At 40.1% G+C, this 20796-nt stretch overlaps 1 protein-coding gene across 1 annotated transcript; it reads left to right on the top strand.

The window, feature by feature from the left end:
- Positions 1-5309: 5309 nt before the first annotated feature.
- Positions 5310-19420, top strand: adgrf3b (adhesion G protein-coupled receptor F3b; the record flags this gene model as incomplete). Its single annotated transcript, XM_079291119.1, has 9 exons — positions 5310-5363; positions 5653-5665; positions 6653-6787; positions 7417-7569; positions 13287-13517; positions 14177-14410; positions 14929-15119; positions 15973-16158; positions 18098-19420. The coding sequence occupies 9 exons, from the start codon at positions 5310-5312 to the stop codon at positions 19418-19420; spliced, it is 2520 nt and encodes an 839-aa protein (XP_079147245.1).
- Positions 19421-20796: the final 1376 nt, after the last annotated feature.

The following is a 20796-nucleotide window of genomic DNA, read 5'->3' as shown; positions in this document are numbered from 1 at the left end:
GTCCATCTAACCGGCCTCTAAACACTTGCCTCTGTCCCGATGTGTCTGACCAGATGTGTGGCGTGACTCAACTAAAGACATTGAAATAAACAATGAAGCCAAGCGAAAATTCGAAGAACAGACTTGTCCTTGTTTTCAGCATTTTAATGTAGAGCTAATTTTACTATGACAGTGCATTAGGCCGAGGGAAGGTAAAAATAAATAAACTGACCTGAGGGAAGGGGATAACCACATACATTTTGGAATTGAAGAGATTCAAATCATACATTTATGAGACAAAAGGCTGGATATTCTCTAAGATTAAACTGGCAAATTTACAAGAAAAACTCACAAATTTATGAGAAAACCAACTGAAATCAGTTTGTTGTTTTCTTCTCATGGCAATGTCTCTTAAAAGTCCGGATTCTTATGGCAATATGGTGATTCTGGGCTTAATTCCTTATTGATGAATTTGATTGCAAAGTATAGTTTGGAGTTGGTCATCCCCTGCAGGCATCAAGGAAGGAAAAGATGTGGTTCCTATACATAATAACACTATTTGTTTTTCTTGCAAATGTTCCACTTGAATCTCAGATATTTTTGGGAACAACTTTAGTCTCTGCCAATGTTACCTCCCCTCCCCTTGCGCCATAATTCTTTATTTAATATGCTATTCTATATTTTACTCATTTTATTTATACTGTCTTATACTGCTTTTTCTGACAACACAGTCCTTGAATATCGAGTTATTTTCCACCTCTAATCACAAGTCTGATCAGTCTATGTGGCATGCGATTGGCTATGTGTTGGTAAGCCCCACTACTTTGCTGGATTTCAAAATATATCTATAATTTATATTTGGAAAAGAGTCATGAAACAGCCAGCTTTATCACAATCAAAGATCCTCAGGTTTCAAAAGGCCGGCTGACTCAAAGAGAGGGCGCAAACTCTCCTGGTTTCATGAGACAGATGGCTGTGAAGGAAGTTGTTTGATTTGGTAGACAAATGTCCATGGAAAGCTGAAAGGCTGTGTGTTTATCCTCACCAGTCCAGTTGACATGGCGACATGCCATCAATGCAAATGGCCTCCCAGCACAAAGTCATAACATAAGTGTGTACCAGACCAGCACCCCCGCCCCAACACACACACCTAACCCAGTCTTTCTCACAGATGTACTCACTCACTTTGACTCTAATTCTGATGCGTACCTGACAGATATGGAGTCCAGCCGGACTTCTCCACGACACTGGGTGTAAAGCAAAGGTAAGAGCTTTTTATGAATGTATTCATGTGTTTTTATTCATGTAATCAAGTCTGAACGGGCTGTCTTTTTATAAATCTGGCAGCTCTTCTTGTTGTTGCAATAGAAACCGTCAGTGTTTCAACATCAAATTGAAATGCTTTACCATTCACTATAAAAATGCAGATGCTATAAATGCAATAAATAATAAGGAACAGTCCAACCAGTATAACAGGAAATCTACTCTTTCACAGGCCAAAGAACAGAGAGCCAATAGACATTTCTACACCTATATTTTTGATATCATCGAGGTGGACTGCATGGTCTTTTCTCTACGTACATGAATAAGTGACTGCTGAGGAGAATCTCAAGTAAGTGAATGGGTGATTTGCTCTGACTTTAATTGGGGGAATAGAAAATAATAATAATTTTCTCTCCCTGGTAAAGCGCATACTGAGTGGAAGCAGATTAACTGAGTCCTTCCACGAACAATGTGCTGACTGATCAATGCCCTGCACATTTTTTTTAAGAAATGCAAAATTTTAAGTTTGTGACACATGTTTAGTTTTTGTTGAAAACCGTGTTTATGGTTAATGTGCAAATCAAAATAACGTTTAAAACAGAAAACCACCATCTAAACACAACAATCTAAACAAAGACGGACATTGTAAGCTTCCAAACTAATTAACTCTCAACCATAAATGTATTACTGTGAGTGGATTATTATGATTGATTTAAATTGGATTTATTTCTCATACAGATTGTCGTCTAATTGACGTTTGCATATTTTTTACTGAATATAAAGTAAATGTAAAGTAAAGTGCATTTTATCGACTGTTTCAAAATATGTTGTATCCGTGTTCAAACACAGCAACAACCACGGGTGCTTTCCGCCCGTACGCAGTTGGCGACACGTAGCCCGGGAAACACCAAGTTTCCCCGCTGCATGTCGTTGGCTCTTTTTTTTGGCAGTTTGTCTTAAGCTTCAAGAAACATTTTTCATTGAGAGAAAGGGACTTTTCTTCACCCGTCATGATTTCATTGTGCACGCAGCACCACCTGTATGTGGAGACCTAAAATGAACACGATAAGCAAATTATTTAAACATTATTTGTATAGGAAAGATTTCGTCCCGAGCTTCTTGAACAGTTGACTACTGCGACCGTAATCAGTCTCTACTGTATCATTCTTGTTATGGTGTCTTATAATAATTACAATGGTAAAGACATTGAGGTGTCCCTGTTATTGTGTCCAACTCTTATAGTCCAATAAATCTTTTTTGTCCACCAGGGTAGGCATTTGTCTTTGGCTCGCAGGAAACAAAATACAAACATAAAAGTTGGTAACAACCAATGTTACACATTATAACAGTTCATGTCTGCGGCTTAGATCTACTCAGTCAATTTGGGGAGTTTAGTAAAGTCATGGGGGTATAGGGATGAACAACTTGTCTCCCGGGGCTCAAACTGGCTGAAAAGAGGATGGGAGCTATCGGCCTGGATACTCCTCGTTTTGTTCGTCATCCTTTTTGGAAAAAGTTGAGTCAAGGGCTTTTAGGGTTTGCCAACTATTTGTATTGCCATTGACACATTCCCAGAGAGTTTATTCTTCCATCTGCAGTTGAGGTGACCTTACCAGAAAGGAGGGGATGAAAAGTTAAAACACTCTCAATAGTTTTGTACACTAAAAATGTACTTTATGTAGGTTAGTCAATGTATGCATCTATGTGTATGTACTGTAGGTGTGTTTTCTTTATTGATAGAAACGTCAGCATGCTATTGTATATACATGGCCACTTTAATAGGCCTTAGAACTAATAACGCCTGTACAGTGTAATACAACCCGACAGTTCTGTCATAAAGTCAACTTTTATTTTGCCTTAAAAACTTTTTTTTCTTCTTTTTTGAAATGTTTCAGCACTGAGGTTATGGTTAGTGGTGTCGTTGTACTGGACTACATTATAAAGACTGGCGTTTATATGTTAATATAGCATAGTCCAATACAGCACCAACATTTAAATATAAACTTATGATTGAATTTAGACCTTTTGCAACAATTTCAACAAAAACATGAACTTTGAAATGGTAGAACTTATTGCAGAGCTGTCCTATTGAATTACACTGGACTGTACAGGTTTACCTAATAAAGCAGCCATTGTGGGCCAGCATGTGGTCCAGTGTTATATAACCACAGTGTAACGATGATTACAAGGAAGCTATGTGCTAACCCAACATGAAAATGAGGAGGGCATGACCTGTACCACAGCGACAGGCCTCTGACCACGCTGTGCACTGTTATCAGAAGCAGTGAAAACCAAACATGTTTGGCAAGCAAAAATATGTGCTTGGTATATATACTTAAAAGAAAGGAACAGCTTGCTTTGCAAAGTGTATGTTTAGTTTGTTTAAGCTATATTTTATTCTTATGGTTTTTTCAATACAGTATTTGTATTTTTCTGGACCAACCTATAACAATTACAGTTGTATTTACACACTCAGTAATATGTGTATTTCCCAAATGAACATGATTGAAAATGTTAACTGTCTGACAGAAATACCCAACACATGAGAAGACTAGATCACTGGGGAGCAACAGTTATATCATCAGCACCTTTTGTGAATTATCAAGTGTAGAACTTACACTCAAACCTGCTGTAATCAATACTTTTATACTAACAATGACAAAAATGACCATTGTCTCGCAAGACTGCAGTTAAAGTAAGGGTAGGTAATCTTCAAAAACATGTTGGATATTTTTGTGGAAATTCTCATTACATCCTGACAGCAATCAATGAATCAAATGTTCTGACAAAAATTTTTTTTCCAGCATCAATGGCTGTCGCAGGACTGTAAAAAGTCCATCCAATCATTTTATTCGGCCCGACCAAATGAATTCCTGTCTATCTGCCTGCCTGCCTCATTGCTACAAGCTGGTAGCTTGACAGCTGTGGGTACTAACAACAGCCGTGTTCGTTGTTTAAGCTCATTATGACAATTGAAATTTGCTGACTTTCTCCCTAGATTTTGCGACTTTTGGAGCTTGTGCTGCTAGCTAATTTCACTGGAAAAGAGTTGGCAACGCTGGGCTTTTTTTTAGGTTTGCATTCAATTTACGTCATTGTCTTTTGTGCCTGAAACCTCTCTAGTGTCCGTCCTGACCGTGGAATTAGCAATATGCAAATGTTATTATTTGCTTCAGCGCATAGGAGGGTTCATTTGTATTCACATTTGCTTTGTAAAAGTGAGTGCAGGCTTAATGGCTGTTCTCTGCTTCTGTTAAGAGAGAGAGTGCATGAAGCATTTCTCAGTTTTTAGAGGTGGATAAAAAAAAACATTTGTACACATTTACCCTCCAATACACCCATGCTTGTGATGCGCCTCAGTGTTGGTTGGGGGAAATTACCCTCCGACAACGGTTCTTATGATATCTTGCAAAAAAGTCACTCCTCATTTTGCGTGCGTTTCCTTACAAAACTCCAGCTACATGTGTCATTTTCATCAAATACTTGTCCAGATTTAGGGAATAAAACTACTTGATTATGTTTAGGAAAAGTTCATGGTCAGGGATAAAATACCTACGAAAGTGCCGTTACTGAAGTATGAAAGTTGTCTTTATACATCCTTGTTCCTGACTGTGGGTTACATACAAATTGATTTTCTAAAAAATGACAGGGCATTCATTTTTGTCGGTATAGCTCCAAACGCTGTGTGAGAATCACCTGAAAAATTGTATCTAAGACAAAAGATCAGGGGATCAGCAAAATGATTAGAAATTATCCTCTGAGGACCATGAATATCCCGATCAAATGTCAGTGCACAGATATCTCCCACTGCGCGACGTAACAAGTCCTGAACATTTTTCATGAGTTTAGTAGATTGCTTGTTTGGAAGAGTGTTCATTTATATAAGTGCATCTATATACAATAGAGATTTTGCAGACAATTTTTGACAGACAGATTTTGCAGACAATAGAGATATGCAGACCCCCACAAATTGCATTTGTGGGGGTCTGCATTTTCAGTCAATTGGTTCCTTAATTGCTGTTAATGTTAGTTTATTTTGTTTTTCTTTACACCAGAATAACTCCAGAATGTGTTCCAGAGTGTTTGTGTTTCTGATTGGGGCTGTGCACATCTACTTTCAGGTAAAGATACTCCTCAGTCACGTGACATTTTTGGATCGTTAACCTTGTTTAAATTTTTAATTTGTTAAAATTGTTATATTCTAGTACTCTATTTCAATGCACATAAATTAGTTGCATTTAGTTGCAAACTTTTTATTTATTGACAAAAAAATTGAAATTGCAAAAATGTTAGGCTGTGTTTATTGAGCACTAAAAAGATAAAAGTTGTATATCTTAATTTTACATAAGAGTGAATTACACCTACGACAGCAAGGCTAATTCTGTTGTTTGCCTGTTCTTGTCATTGCAGGTCCTTGCAGTAGGTGAGTCGCTTAGCTACATCGTCATATTGGATGCTTTGGTAAAATTCAACAAAAACCTGGGCCAGGATTAAAGGCATGGTCTCACCATCTCGATAGTGCTGACCTTTGAGGGGACGGGAACCAGAGAGTCCGAAATGGAATTAGCTCTTGTAGCCTATTAGCTTTGTTGCTGCATTTATTTAACCTCCTCTGTCAGAGTGAAAACTCCCACAAAAGAGCAATGGTTTGTGGACAGTTATGCAAACTTACTGTCCCGAACGAGCTAATCTACTGTTAGCAACCTAGCTAAGCTAAGGCGCTTTGAGTTCTTTCTTTTTCCTCTTCAATTTCTCTGTTGTTGAACAAATAGTTGTGCAATGGTGGACAAAATTATGCAATATATCATGTAGTTAAAGGGTAACTTCTGTATTTTTCAACTTGGACCCTATCTCCCAATGTTTTTGTGTCTAACTGACAAATAGGAACAATTTCGTGATTTGGTCCATTATTGCTGCACACAGCAGTCACAATGTAATCATATCAGTGCCATTTGGCACCGTCAATTTACATATATTAAAGTGCTTGTTTTGGACATTGACAGGCTCTGATTGTTGTTAAAAGCTTCCATAATTACAACATTACAGAAAGTGTCTTAATCAAGGAGAAGTCTAGTTCTGAAATATCGCGAGGTGACGTGTTGCCGGAAGATGAACGCTGGGAGCCATGGGCAGTTTTGGAGTACATTGAACATATCTAAAATATGTAAAATTGCTCTCAAAGCCCATTTAGTGGTTGCCGGTTGCGGCATTCTCCTTCAATACTAAAAGAAAAACATGGTAAAATAGGGTCCAGTTTGAAAAATACCAAAGTTACCCATTAAATATATCGTATGCTTGGTTTATAGTAGTTCTCTCCAGTGTCAACAACTTCAGTCAATGCATCCCTTTATAATTCAACCCAGTTGCTCAAAACACACAGAAATAACACATACAATATCTTATGTTGCAGTTCAAGATGTCTACATTGCCGAGCTGATGGTGGAAAGTAATGTCACTCTGGAGGCCAATACTGTCCTGTCAGCTTTAAGTTTGATCCCTGCAGAGTCCGACCAAGTGACCGTCTCACAGAGTGAACTGGTAGCAGGTATCACGCTGAAGCTCTTTCGTCTTACTCTGGTTATTTATGCAATCAGTTCTTCTGTAATACAGTAAGTAAGTTATCGATTGTGGTCGGCAGCATGCAGAACAGTTCAGAATGCAAATCCACATTTCAGCAGTAGAGAGAGACAATGAGTACTCCATATCTAAAGACGTTCCTCTCTAATGTCAGTTTGGGACGTGTCGGGGGCGGCGTGTCCCATTCTACCAGGCGGCATCCTCCGGTTCTGCCGAGTGAAGCCAATGCAGAATTATCTTAAAACCTGCATTCTCTCTACTGACCAGCAGGGGGTGACATCATCTTGTTGCAAAAAGAAGTCTATTAGTTTATGGTCTTAATCTCTAGTTTCAAGTCTTCTTCAACACAGCATGATGTTCACTTCGTAAATTATGGTCCATTTAGAGGTAAATAAACCATAAAGCAGAGTATGCTAGGCTGCCATATTTAACGAGTTTGGAGAAAGAAAAGGCTGTAATCAAACCACACTGTCCTGGTAAAGCAGATTGGAGCCTGAGAGTTTTTTCACGTTCTCTCTCTTGTATTTAGTCTTGAAGAGAAATACTTGAAAACCAAGTTCTCGGGGACTTTGATGACGACTGTGCTTCTCATTCTAGAGTGCCTGATTGTTGGAGATGAATCCACTTGCAACTGCAGAACCGGCTACACTTGGAGCAACCTAGTGTGTTACAATTACAACTGTTGCCGGGAAACTCCCTGTCTACAAAACGTGTCCCAGATCACCCCACTCTGCGTTGCCAAAGTCGAAGGTAACAGTCCTGATGCCTGTCAAATGTCCCTCCTGTTTTGCCATGTTTATGGCAAAACGTCTTTTTTGTTGACGAGTTACGTTATTTTGTAAATTAGTGTTGTCCATTGTAAATGGAACAAGGGTCACTGTAATCTGAAAGTGTTCCTGCATAATACTCTTTACTGTTTTTCCATATGGACAAATATGCTTGTTGAAATCTGAACCGAAAATCTTTGTAATCAACACAGTTCACATCAATGGGTCGGTGACAATGAATGAAGACACTTGGGATAACAAAAAAACTACCACGGTACATCTCTCTCTCTCTCTCCGATCACAAATATCTACATATAAATTATTGAAAATGTTTACTGTAATACATACGTCAAATATTAATGACTCAATGATCTTTCTTTTCAAAGCTTCAAACTCAATTTGAAGAACTGAATGGCTTTGAGTTCCTGAATGTAACCGGTCCAAGGTATTGTCGTGTACTTTATATTTTTTCTTTTATCAAAGAACATCTTTGACTAAAATGAATGGCGCAAGAGCAACTTCAACTAGTCTTGACCTAGAGAATTAGATTGGTAAAGTTTTTTTGGGTGGGGGAGAAGTACAACTCGTTGAGGGATGCACAAGAGGCAAAGAAGATGTGGTCGTCTCAGCATGTCCTCACTACAAAGTCATCGAATACGGCAGCTTGGTTCGTGGCCCAGCAATCCAGGAATTTTATCCAAGAGACCAGGGTTCATGTCCTGGGTGAAACCAAAAGTCAACATTGACTCAAATTAAGTCACGTAATAGGTAACGTTACGGAAAGTTACATCATGTAGGTTAGAAAGTTATGTCGCGTACATAGCATATATAACAAGCATACTTAGCGTTTGTAACAAGCATACTTAGCGTATGTAGAAAGCGTACTTAGCGTATGTACCAGCATACTTAGTGTATGTAACAAGTGTACTTAGTGTACCTAACAAGCACACGTAAAAAGCTACTTAGCATGCATAACAAGCAACATTAGCGTATGTAACAAGCATACGTAACAAGAGTGTACTTGCCGTATTTTACAAGCATACTTAGCATGCGCAACAAGCGTACTTAGCGTATGTGACAATCATACTTAGCGCACATTACTTAGCCCACTTAACTACATAATAAACCTATACTTATTTTAACCCAAAGCGCGATCTTTCCTAAACCTAACCAAGTAAAATGTATTTTGCAAAGACAGTGTAAGCATTTCTTTGGAGCATGTGGCTAGGCATCACACCGTGCACCTTTTAACCAAAGCCAACTCTTCTTGATGGGCTGATGAACTGATGCCCTTGTCGTATTACCTGGAGACTACACATTGACTTGGGAGCATACTTTAGTTAAGCCGTCCTGTCCTCACGTTACACTTTATTCTACTTACTTACTTGTATTTTTTGTCACTCGCAAAACTGACGCTGGAGAGGTCCGTAGAGCATCCTAGTTTGAAGCGTTTGAAGGGCCACTGACCAAGCTGTCGTATTCAACGAGTTGGGAGTTTGGTTTGTCTCTGCTTGGTTCTAAACTCTCCATTATTCTAAACAAAATGTGACCAAAAGTTCACTGACTTCAATTTCCCAGGCCTCTTGTCACAGCCTGTGCACCTTGTCAGGAGATATCAGTTAAGCAAAACAAGGGCTGCAGCAGTAACATCAGAGCCTGCGTATTCCTTTAGAACCAAAGGTGTGTTCAAACAGAATGCTGTCAATTTGAGAGGTGACATGATTGGATCCATTTCTTTTTTTTTTTGCAAAGTGAATGCAAGTGAAATTGGACCGGGGCAATTTCTACATCATAAACATGCTCCACACACACACACACACACACACACACAAGCTGCTACAGCTAACATCTGTACACTTGGTACATTAGCTTTTTGATTTGTGTGAATAAAGCATTGTGAAAATATGCCTCTCATTCCGTCTGAACACACCTTAAAAATGAGCACGGCCTACTGCATGGGATTTACACATAAGCGTTGAAAGGAAAGGAACCTTGGTTGTCAGCATTTCTGTTTCAAATCTCATAATACATTTATCACAAATACAAAATGATTTTCTCACTAACCACTAATCTTTCATTGATCCAAATCTTAAAGGCCGTACACCACAAACGTTGTTGACTTCGAGGTAGCAGTCAGCGCCAAATGTCCCACTTCTAAACTTCAAACCATCGTCGATAATCTGCAAAGCAGTCTTGTAGCTGTGCTTCAGGTCGACACTTTTGGTCAGTATGAAAGTTTATCTTCAGTCATTTTGAACATGTTGACTCTGTAACGATTTCTTAGCTGTTGTATTGCATGCTCTCAACAGACTACTATCAAAGGGTAACGCCTGGGCTTCACGGCCAGCATGAACGGCGTGGTTCAGCTGGGTGCCGGCTTTCGAGGTCTCGCCTATTTTTACTGCGTGCAGTGAGGTTCACATCAAAAATAGACAATGAAAATGATCTTTTTACGGTTTATTGGTATCATACCAGCAACATTACTACAGTTTCGATCTCTATATGATCTGATGATATATTGAAATAAATTATATATTTCAAAATAAAATCCCTGTAGCACTTTTCAATGGCCAAAAACTCTACATTACCTCACACAAGGCTTTCATTCTGAAATATTTGCAGGACAGTGATGACAATGTGACTTGCATGCCTTCATAAATTAAATAAGGAATTGAGTAATAGTTTAGTGCTACTGTCAATCCAGTAATTTTATAATAGACAAAAAAGTTATGCAAAGCTTTCATTCGGCTCGCGGAAATCCCCTCCCCAGGGAGTCACAGCGGGATGGAGGTCCTGGTAGGACCTGTGTGTCAGCAGCAACAGAACGTTTGCTGAACGTGTGGGGAGTCGGGGCAATCCCCCAGGATCAGACCCACGCATGTTGAGTTTGCACTGTTGGCTATATTCGATTTAACTGCGAACAGAAGGTCCCTCTGTCTCCTGGGTCTGCTGCATGTTATACTTCCCGCGAAGTAATCTCCTTGCAGTGGGAAGGGCGAAGCAAGGGATTGAGTTATTTTCTTGGTTTTGCCACTTTTGATTGAATCCAATGAACAAACAATCAAAATGTACATGGACCATGGATCTATTATTGACAAGCCCTCAGAGCAGCTCTACTTCTTTGTACTCTGGACTAAGGTCCGATGGAAACCTCCTGCTTTAGATGTGCATTCTTTCTAACAACCATCAGGGGGCGACTCCTCCTGTTGCAAAAAGGAGTCTGATCGTGAGAATGAGAAAATTACACAACTTCTCACTTGACTTCTTGTAAACATGAGTTTATGGTCTCAATCATTAGTTTCAAGTCTTCTTCAATACAGCATGATGTTCATTTAGTACATTACGGTCCATTTAGAGCAGGGGTGTCGAAACTTTTTTCAAAGAGGGCCAAATTTGATAATGTGAAAATGCCCAAGGGCCAACAGTCCCTGCTGACATTATTTTAAACAATACAAGTAGCCTATACATACATTGTTATTTTATCATTTTATTTTCAATGACAGCAAATAGCAATGTAACCAAATGTAAGCATTCATGTCTGAACACATCTCAACAACTATTCTGCCTTTCTTTCACATCTTGAAAGTCAGATAACACAAAGAACAAGCCATCTAAAAGCTAATTACATAGGAACCGATCAATATTCTCACCTCAAGACAATCTTAAATATGACTTAGTGAGGGTGATGAAAAGTTGTCTAACATTTAAATTCAACACACATGAAACAGGCTCACGAAAAATATCAAGTTGTCTCTTCGTATCTGATGATAGCTCTTCAGTGTTACGAGCCAGGCAAACATTAGCAAACTCTGTCTTCTTCTCGGGGCAAATGTTTTCTGCTATTTTCATAACACAGTCTTTGATAACCTCACATTCCGTAAAAGGTTTGTCATGTTTAGCAATTACCACGGCCACTCCGCAGCTTACTTTGATGATGTTTTCATGTGAAAGGGACCGCTGCTGTGTGGCCAAGTTATCTTGGAGTTGCTTCACTTTTCTAGCACAGACGCTCTCTGATAGCTTGTTGTAGCATTAGCACGTTTGGTCTCGTAGTGTCTCTTTACATTATATTCCTTAAACAAGGCAACAGTCTCATGACAAATTAGGGAGACACAGTTGTTTCGGTTTTCGGTGAAAAAAATATTGCGATCTCCACCTCTCCTGGAAGCGGCGGCCCTCATTATCGACTTTCCTTTTTTTACTTGCCGTAGCCATGACAGTTCAAGGGTCAGAGCCAATTTCAAACAGCCAGACAGTTACAGAGTGGTGCTGCCACCATGAGGTAAAAAGAGTTTGTATGATTTATTCATTCCGTTTTGACTGTGCTGGCGGGCCATAAATAATGCATTTTAAGACAGAAGGCGCGGGCCGTATAAAATCTGACCTCGGGCCGTGATTGGCCCGCGGGCCGGACTTTGGACATGCCTGATTTAGAGTCAAGTAGACCATAAAGCGGGGTATGCTTTAGGGCGGGGCTACCTTGTGATTGATAGGTCTTCGAGCACAACGTTTTGCGGTCTGCCATCTTACAACTGCTTTCAGTTCATGACAGTTAATAGTAACATTTTGGTCGCCTCTATATATCTTCGTCAGCATTCGGTTGCATTTAGCGCCACCCTCTCATGTCCCTTCTGGTTCAAATCAAAACCAAGATGGCGACGGCCAAAATGCCGAACTGGAGGCTTCAAAACGGCAATCCACAAACGCACTTTTTGACATCACGGTTACTATGCACACATATACAGTCCGTGAGACAGCATGGACGTTACAGTGACTATCACCTCTCGATGTAAAAGTGGTATGACCTACCAGGATAAGTCAGGACTTACTAGTTAGCGTGGTCTATGGACATTTTGTTGAGAATGTTCGTTCATTTTTTGATGGTTTAAATCAAAATTGTATACACTGCACCTTTAATCTTTAAAAGATCATTATTTTTGCCCCTGGCTGGGAAACAAGACTAAAAGTCTTCAGTGGTCTTTAGCAGCTGGGATGTTCATCACACCCCACAATCAGGGTTGCCAGGTCTGTGTGACAAAACCAGCCCAATTGCCAATAGAACTGGCCCAGACTCACCAGAACTCAAAATATGCCGCTGCCAAACCCTAAACACTGCTTTTAAGTTGAGCTAAATTACTATTACTGCCAAATGTATTGTGCTATCTCTAAAGTAACACCAAAAATGTTCAGTGTGCCAGATGTTTTCCCTGTTAGCATTTTTACCACTATTTCAACTCATGCACCTGTTAATTCACAACATTTTGATGTTATGATCACAATAAATATGTAAATATGTGAATTTACTGAGCTTTGGTTTCATCCCCGCCACAATTTCTATCCATTCTTTAATTCCATTTTCACTTTCCCATGCTTCTGTATATTTCTTGATGTATTTTGATCACTTACTGGGCATCATTTCTTCCCAGTGGTGAAGTTCCTTTTCCCAGATTTAAGATAAATTGTCATTGGTCAATGACCTAACATTAAAATCATTGCCAATCATCCACTGAGATGAGTGAGTATGCATCATGGACACTGAACCAGAAGACTTTGAGGTACCTCTGTACCGAAGTCTTGGATAGACAGACGACTGTAGGGACTCACAAACCAATGGATTGTCATTGAAAAGCGATACTTCCTACTTCTACTCTCATCATAATTATTGTATTGCTGTGTATTTATATGGCCTTCTTCACACAGGATTGGTCACCATAGAGGCCCCTGAGGCTGCAGTGTGCTACAAGTCAGTGCCGGTACTGAAATGCTCATTTGAGGAGACGACAGGCAGCGTTGGCTGGACGTTGAGCACAGAGTATCAGCACGCTGAGCTCAACAATGGCAAGGTGGTGAATCTGGAGTCCAACTGTGCCACACCGCAATACAGTTCTTGTGCCACAGTTACACTCCAGGAGGTGACAGGCATTTGGTCAGGCAAGTACAGAGCTAAGCTATATTAAGTTTTAACTTATTTGGTACACATTGTAATCACCATAAAGAAGATTTTGTAGTTATTCATAGAGCACCCTACATTAATTCCAGGGGGTGCAATTTTTTTGCTGACATTTACTGCACTGGTAATGGGATTGGTGCAATATCTCTATCTTAGCCGTTGCTTATCCCCATGTGTAAATTGAGAGCTCCATGACTCCGCATGTTAGTTACACCGTGCCACGCTTCACATCGCAGAGTAGTGTGCGGGATGTGTACAGTAAGCACAGGGCTACTCATTGCTGTGTTTTGGTAGTGTGGTCATCAACCCGACCCATGAAAGAGATACTGCTAACGCTAGCTAGACCCCTCTCCTTTCTGTTAAGCCAACAAACACAACAGTGTCCCGGAGGGGGGGTCATTCCATGGTCTTACATTCCAATGGTCACATGTTGTATTGATCAGTGCTAACAATCTAATAATGTCATACGTAATAATATATCAGACACAGGGGACATTTTTATGTAGAGCAACTACTTTCGCTTTCATGGAATTGTTTGATTCAAAGACAAATCTGCTGGCGACACTTCTGTGAGAAGAAAAAAAGTCACATTCAGCCCATTGCAGCTGTTGCGTGAATGTTTCCTACATATGATCTGCAGGCTTCTACGAGTGTGGATTCACCAGCGGGTCAGTCAGGCACACAGCCAAAACAAAGCTGAATGTGACACTCCTGCCTGATACCATCGCCTTGAGGATCAGCCCTCTCACTGCGGACTGTTCAACGGCGGGTGATCCCATCACTGTGAGGGTCAATGCCACCATCTCAAACACCCACGAGAACTTTGACGTGGTGTGGAAATACCTGGGGAAACAGATAAATGCACGCTTCATCTGTAAGTCAGTCCTGCAGTATCTCTCAAGTCTTTCTGTCCCCTTTGCTTCCTTTTAGTAGTCGCAGCATGAAATGTTTCTTCACTTTATAACATCAACGCAAATTTAAATTCCCAATATTTCTGCAAAATGCACACATTTCCACAACTGCAAACCTAACCCTGATAACTACTCCATCTTTACAGCTGATGGAGAATACCAGCTCTACACTTTCGACGCCAGTGTCAATTGCCAAACAACCCCCCCCCGCACCCCAATCATCGTTTCTATCTCTTTTGAGAACCACAAGGAACAAATAAAAAGTGCAGAAGTGCTTATCCCAGTCATTTATGGTGACGTATTATTTTCAATTAAATTGTAAATTATTCTCATTGTATTTCATGTGATTATTTTCAACTTCGTCTCTGGTATAATATGATATATTGTTATAATGTCAGAGTACTGTATTACTTTGTTTATAGTTACATTTGTTAGCAATGTCTCTTGCATCAACTACTAATTTCCTATATTTTTGTCCAAGATGATACAATAGCTTGCGAGCAAGACACGAATTGGCCGAAAACCCCAGCTGGAGACACAGTGATTAATAACACATGTGAAGCGGGCAGGGTTGGCTATAAGTCACGCACTTGTGAACTCACTGGCACCTGGCAGGATGAGTTCGACTCCTGCGTCAACGAAGAGTTGAACAAAGTTTCAAATGAGGCAGACGTAAGTGTGGAAAAATTATAAAGTTCTATCCAACTTTCTTTATCAGACCTTATTTATTCTCATGGAAATATTCCATTGAGAAAGTTCATTTAGACTTTTATGCATTGATGGTCCTAAAATTTGTCAAGAGAAAATTTGTCTCCAAAATTGTTCTCCAAAACCTCGGCTCTATGACGTTCAACATGCAGACCAACTAACACTACTCAGAGAGTAGACAAGACGACCAATCAAGTTTTGTCTCTTAACCCAGTCACCTCACTGGTAGGTGACTGGGTTTATATAAACTAACAGGATTATTCAAATGTTTAAAAAAGTATGGCTTTATCAAAAACATGATTCAGAAATGCCAACCTTGTTCAGAGTAATCTTGTTTGAACTTGGTGAATAGCACATTTTTACCATTAGGTACACTAGACAGCGTCTAGCATGCTAATGTATACAAAGCTCATACTGTAAATCAAGATTGAATGCTGTTATTAAGTAACTCAAGTTACTGTGACTACAGCGATGTAGGTCAACATTTTTGAATGTAGGAATCTGAGAAAAATAAAATAACTCAATAAATTGTGGATTGATTTTGTGTGTTGTCTACTTTTCTCAAACTAAATCATTGCTTTGAATAAAGCCTTAGCAGATAGAACCTTAAAACTCAAGAGAAAAATTTGTTCTCAGAACTTTTCAGTAAAATCAGTTTTGTGTGTGGGCTCAGTACCTCAAAACCAGTCACATCACAGACAGAACCTCATCATTTCAAGTTTACAACTGTTTTGACCTCACCTACATTTTGTGTGGGATGTAACTTGTGTGTTTTTGTACACTGTTACATGAAGCTGTTTTTTTGTTTTGTTTCTAGAACTTCCTGAAGGGACTAGGGGCTACCCAGGAGGTGGCCCTGAATATATTTTCAGGACTTAAGAACAGTTCTACATCTGAGTCTGATTCCGGTTACTCTATTGCCGACACTATCGCCTCCATAAATGTTCTTGATGTGATGGCCCAGGCATCAGTGAATATTACCTTGGACGATGGCGTCTTACCTGTAAGCCCCTGTTGATTCTTACTTTCACTGTAATACATGTGGAGTTTTAAGCTTGAAGGTTAATGCTTGACCTTGGAAACAGCAGTTTGAAAAAAAAAACTTCTCCTTACACTGGATCCCATGTAGGATCCCTGTTTTTCCTTTTAACCACATTTTGTGGTCCTCCTCAGCATATGGAGTTGCTCAGTTGTCATGGAGATGGTTCAGTTGTTATCATGTGACCTCAGTATGGAAATTCTTCGTTTGATTATTGGATGGGAAGCTGCCGTTCCTCGACCGATTTCTGAAGGCAAATATAATAGCACTACTTTGGAGAAGGAAAAAGTCAACAGACGATAGCCCTGCTACCATCCTTTCTTTGTATTTTGGACTTTAGCTGACAGTGTTGCACAATAATATACATTCAAGAGATATCTTTTGAGGGGAGAAATAAACTGAAAACAAGGGAAAAAAAGCCAATACTGTATCAATACATCTGTGCAACAAGAACACGCCACTACTGAAGGCCAACAAGGAGTGATTAAAATTCCAACCCAATCAAGACAAACACTGCCAACTCAACAGGGACCACCAGAAGCATCCCATTGAGACTACTTTATGTGGCTGGGCTGTCGGAACTTTTTTTTGAGTCACAAGGATTCAGCACTTACAAGAAACCATGCAACACCATCTCTGCTGGTACACACACACACACACACCATATACCACAGAACTGAATTTTCATGTCATAACAACTTGACCATCTCCATGACAAGGCCAGAATATGTGGCTAAAAGCTTAATAAAGAATGCTTTCATCAAAATGTGCAGTTACACTGTCATAGATTGTGGTTTAAACATGCACTTACAAATACAAGTGAAGTTCTCGTGAAGCTCGACATCCTCAAAAGCTGCACATAATTCTTACATCCTCCAGTCACTCTACAGGTAGCCGGTTGAGTTGCTGTTTGTTAGCCTTGTTTGTGTCTTGTTTTTTTTTAATAATTTTTTTTTGATCAAATTTAATCATCATGCTTTATGCCCCATCAGACTAGCTTTTCAGAAAGGTGAAGGTGATTCTCAGTTGTGGCATGAACCTAGTGTCTAAATGTACTGGATTTGGGCTGCTTTTGGGCACATCCGTTTTGGCAATTGAAACAAAATCCAATTAAATATTCTCCACATTGTGGTTAGGTTTTATATAAGGTTGTGTTACGGAGGAACTAACACTCTTAAGACACAAGGCTTTAACCCCGCAATCAAATTAGGGATAACTGGATGACTTTTTTTTGGCCAGATCCCAATATGAGTTAGTTCATTTTGGGTATCTGCTGGTACAGAGTCCAATCTGATACCTAATACTTACGGAAATGTTGATTCAATATCTATCTGACACATTGAATTAGCAACTGTTGTGGGTCATCTGACACACCTTATTTCCCCAAGTGACTACATGCAATCACTGAAGGTCCTGATTCAAAAATATAATTTGTTTAAGCTTGAAGAATGGAAGTTTAATTTGGAGGTTGGGCCCCTAAAACGTTGAGCAGCAACGTAGTGACCTGCTGTAACTGGTGAAAGCGACGGTCAACGCTTGCTGTCAATGACAAATCTGCTTGCCGAATATTTTGTCCATTGCTCTTTACAAATGATAATTATTATCGGCGCTTAGCAAACCTGTGAATTTTGGCACCCTCAATGTCAGAACTCGCACCAGTTCTCCCATATAACGTGTCACATTCACACTCTAATTCTCATTCCATTTGCAGTGAAATGCTCACGCTGTAGGCTGTCGTGGGCAAAACACATCACAGTCAAGAAAGGATTGGATTATGATCTGCTTTTTTTTAGCCATTATATTATCACTGGATCGACACAATACCGATCCTGAGGATCAGCTTAGGACATCCCTAGATAGCATGTGCCTTAGCACTGATTATCTTTTTATTCTTCTGTTTCAGGATTTTATTGGCGCAGCAAGCAATATGTTGAACGGGTCCTGGGATGCGGTCAACAAATCTGAAGTTCACAAGATGTCATCAAACTACCTTAAGTCTGTGGAGGGTCTGGTGAAGAATATCAAGATCAGTAGCAACGGCAGCAACGTCATCAGCCAAAATTTAGAGCTCAAATTCTGCTCGAGTAGCAACTGTAATGTGTCTGTGTTTGGCACCGGCGTGAATCTGAACAGGACCACAGGAATATTCAAAGCTGTTGGCATCAAAAATCTAATGAGCAAATTAAAAAACAACTTTCGCGATACGCTGCCTACCAACCTATTAATATCGGCCACACTGGAGAACAACAGTAATTCGTTTTTGAAAATTACACTGGATTTCTCCAAGAAAACGCTGAATAACGACACAGTACCTCGCTGCGTCTTCTGGATCCCCAGTGAGAATAAATGGTCGCGTGCGGGATGCGTTGTTAAACCTAGTAATGGTAACGGCAAAGGTCAAGTCGTCTGTGAATGCAACCACCTGACTTCATTCTCTGTCCTCATGGCCAAGGAAGATATGTCTACCGAGATCCTAGATATCATCACCTATGTGGGCCTGGGTGTGTCCATCTGCTCCTTGCTGCTCTACCTCACCGTTGAGTCTCTAGTGTGGTCAGCCGTGGTCAAGTCCAACCTTTCACATTTCCGTCACACAGCCATGGTGAACATTGCCACGTTCCTCCTGCTTGCTGACATCAGTTTCCTGGCCTCTGAGGGAAAACCCAGTGAAACCTGGTGCCTAGTTTTAACAGTATGCAAACATCTGTTTTTCTTGGCCATGTTCAGCTGGATGCTGTGCATGAGTGTCATGCTCGTCCACCAGCTCATCTTCGTCTTCAGTCCGCTGAGGAAAAGAGTCTTCATGTTCCTCGCCAGCATCGTAGGCTATGTTTGCCCAATCTTAATAGTGGGATCCAGCTATATGTATTGCAAGTACACCAACAAGCCATACTATGATAAGAAAATATGCTGGCTGGTTTATGAAAAGCTCTTGGACGGTTCCATACATGCTTTTATCCTCCCTGTTGGAACTGTGATTTTGACAAATCTCTTCTCCATGGTGGTCGTCATTGTGACTCTAGTGAAGTCCTCGGTCCCTGATGCCAGCAAGGTGGATGACAAGGAGACAGCCAAAAGCATCATTAAAGTGGTGGTCTTTCTAACGCCTGTCTTTGGACTAACATGGATCATTGGCTTCGCTCAGCTCCTATTGGACAAGGACAATCCCATGGTTCCTGTTGCTACCTACAGTTTTACCATACTCAATTCCTTCCAGGTAATTTGAAAGCAATCCACACACCAAACAGAATGTTGATATTAGGGATCAGCTACATATATTGATTGCCAACCTGATACCAGTGCTCTCTTTCCCCCAAATTGAACCTGCATTTAGTCTGTCTTCTTCAATCATTTGGGATCATTTATATATGAAGTAATTAGGGATTGCCATGGCGCTAAAGCTAAGACGCCAGCCCGCCGTAACTTAAAGGGGAAGTCCACTTACACTCCAAAGGTCAGTTAGCTTTAGGTCATAGCTGGGTTAGCTTAGCCTTCATCCTTCTGGGGCAGTCGGCACTTGCGGTGGCGTTTGGTCCGGCAGGTCTGCCTGGGTGGTCGGAAGATGTTGTGGGCGGTGACTGTCTCAAGATCCACTCCCAACAAATGACATACAATCCCCACCCTTATTTCACCAATGTTGATGAGTGTATCCTGTCATATGCCATAAGTGCTCCAGTAATAAAGACAACACATTTAGACAAAAAAAGGCCACAAGCAAGACATGTAAATGTAGAAATGTAGAATTCTAAATCTTAATTTTCTAAAATATGCTTGAAAATAAAACCTGTTGTACTTCATCTCTTCTCTTGCAGGGCTTTTTCCTTTTTATCGTAGGGTGTTTGGCAGAGAAGAAGGTAGGTTTAATCAATGCTCTATCAGTGTCAGTATGTTCAGTGATTTATTGAAAATCTCCAAAATGCCCTGTGGTCATAAGTAGGGGATTCTTACCTGTACCATGAGAGGCAGGGTTTTGATGCCTTGGGCCTACACATGTTGCCAGGTACTATGTTGCTTAGTTTTACCATCTGCATTTTTTGTGTTACTATTAACAGGTTCGAGATGAAATGATAAAGCTGATAATGGTAAGTTTACCAATGAGGTCTATCCAGAATTAAACCATAAAAGATGGAAACATGCATTATATCTCTGTTTTATTCCACCCTCAGGCAAAAGCAAATGGAAAGAGTGAGAGCACGAAGAATTTGACTTCAACGACATACACGAAAGACAAATAAAGACTGAGGTCAGTCTTCTGTTACGTCATTGGCAGTCTCTTCATCGACTTGTTTCCATGCATTTATTGCATCTTCAATGCCACAAACATCCTTTTGAAACCCATATTGTAGACCCTTCTGTCTGCTTCGCTCTGAAATCTATCTGAGATAACTTGTTTGAATATTAGATCATATTTATACAGTGAGTGCAGTTAGTAACAGTGTGGGCTCCATGGTAGATCTGACAGCTTGATGGAGTAACAGTGGGGGACGGAGCCTAGCGAATGGTAAATTACAACCTAATTTTAAACAGAACACATTAGAGTCAGCAGCATTTCTCATGATTCTAATATTTCCTTATGCAGCAGTGTATTGTTTCGAACAGTTT

This window comes from Melanostigma gelatinosum, assembly GCF_949748355.1.
Source record: "Melanostigma gelatinosum genome assembly, chromosome: 19".
In the NCBI taxonomy this organism is placed as follows: Eukaryota; Metazoa; Chordata; class Actinopteri; order Perciformes; family Zoarcidae; genus Melanostigma; species Melanostigma gelatinosum.
Note: the sequence above shows the minus strand (reverse complement) of the source record. Positions and strands in the feature narration are given on the sequence as shown.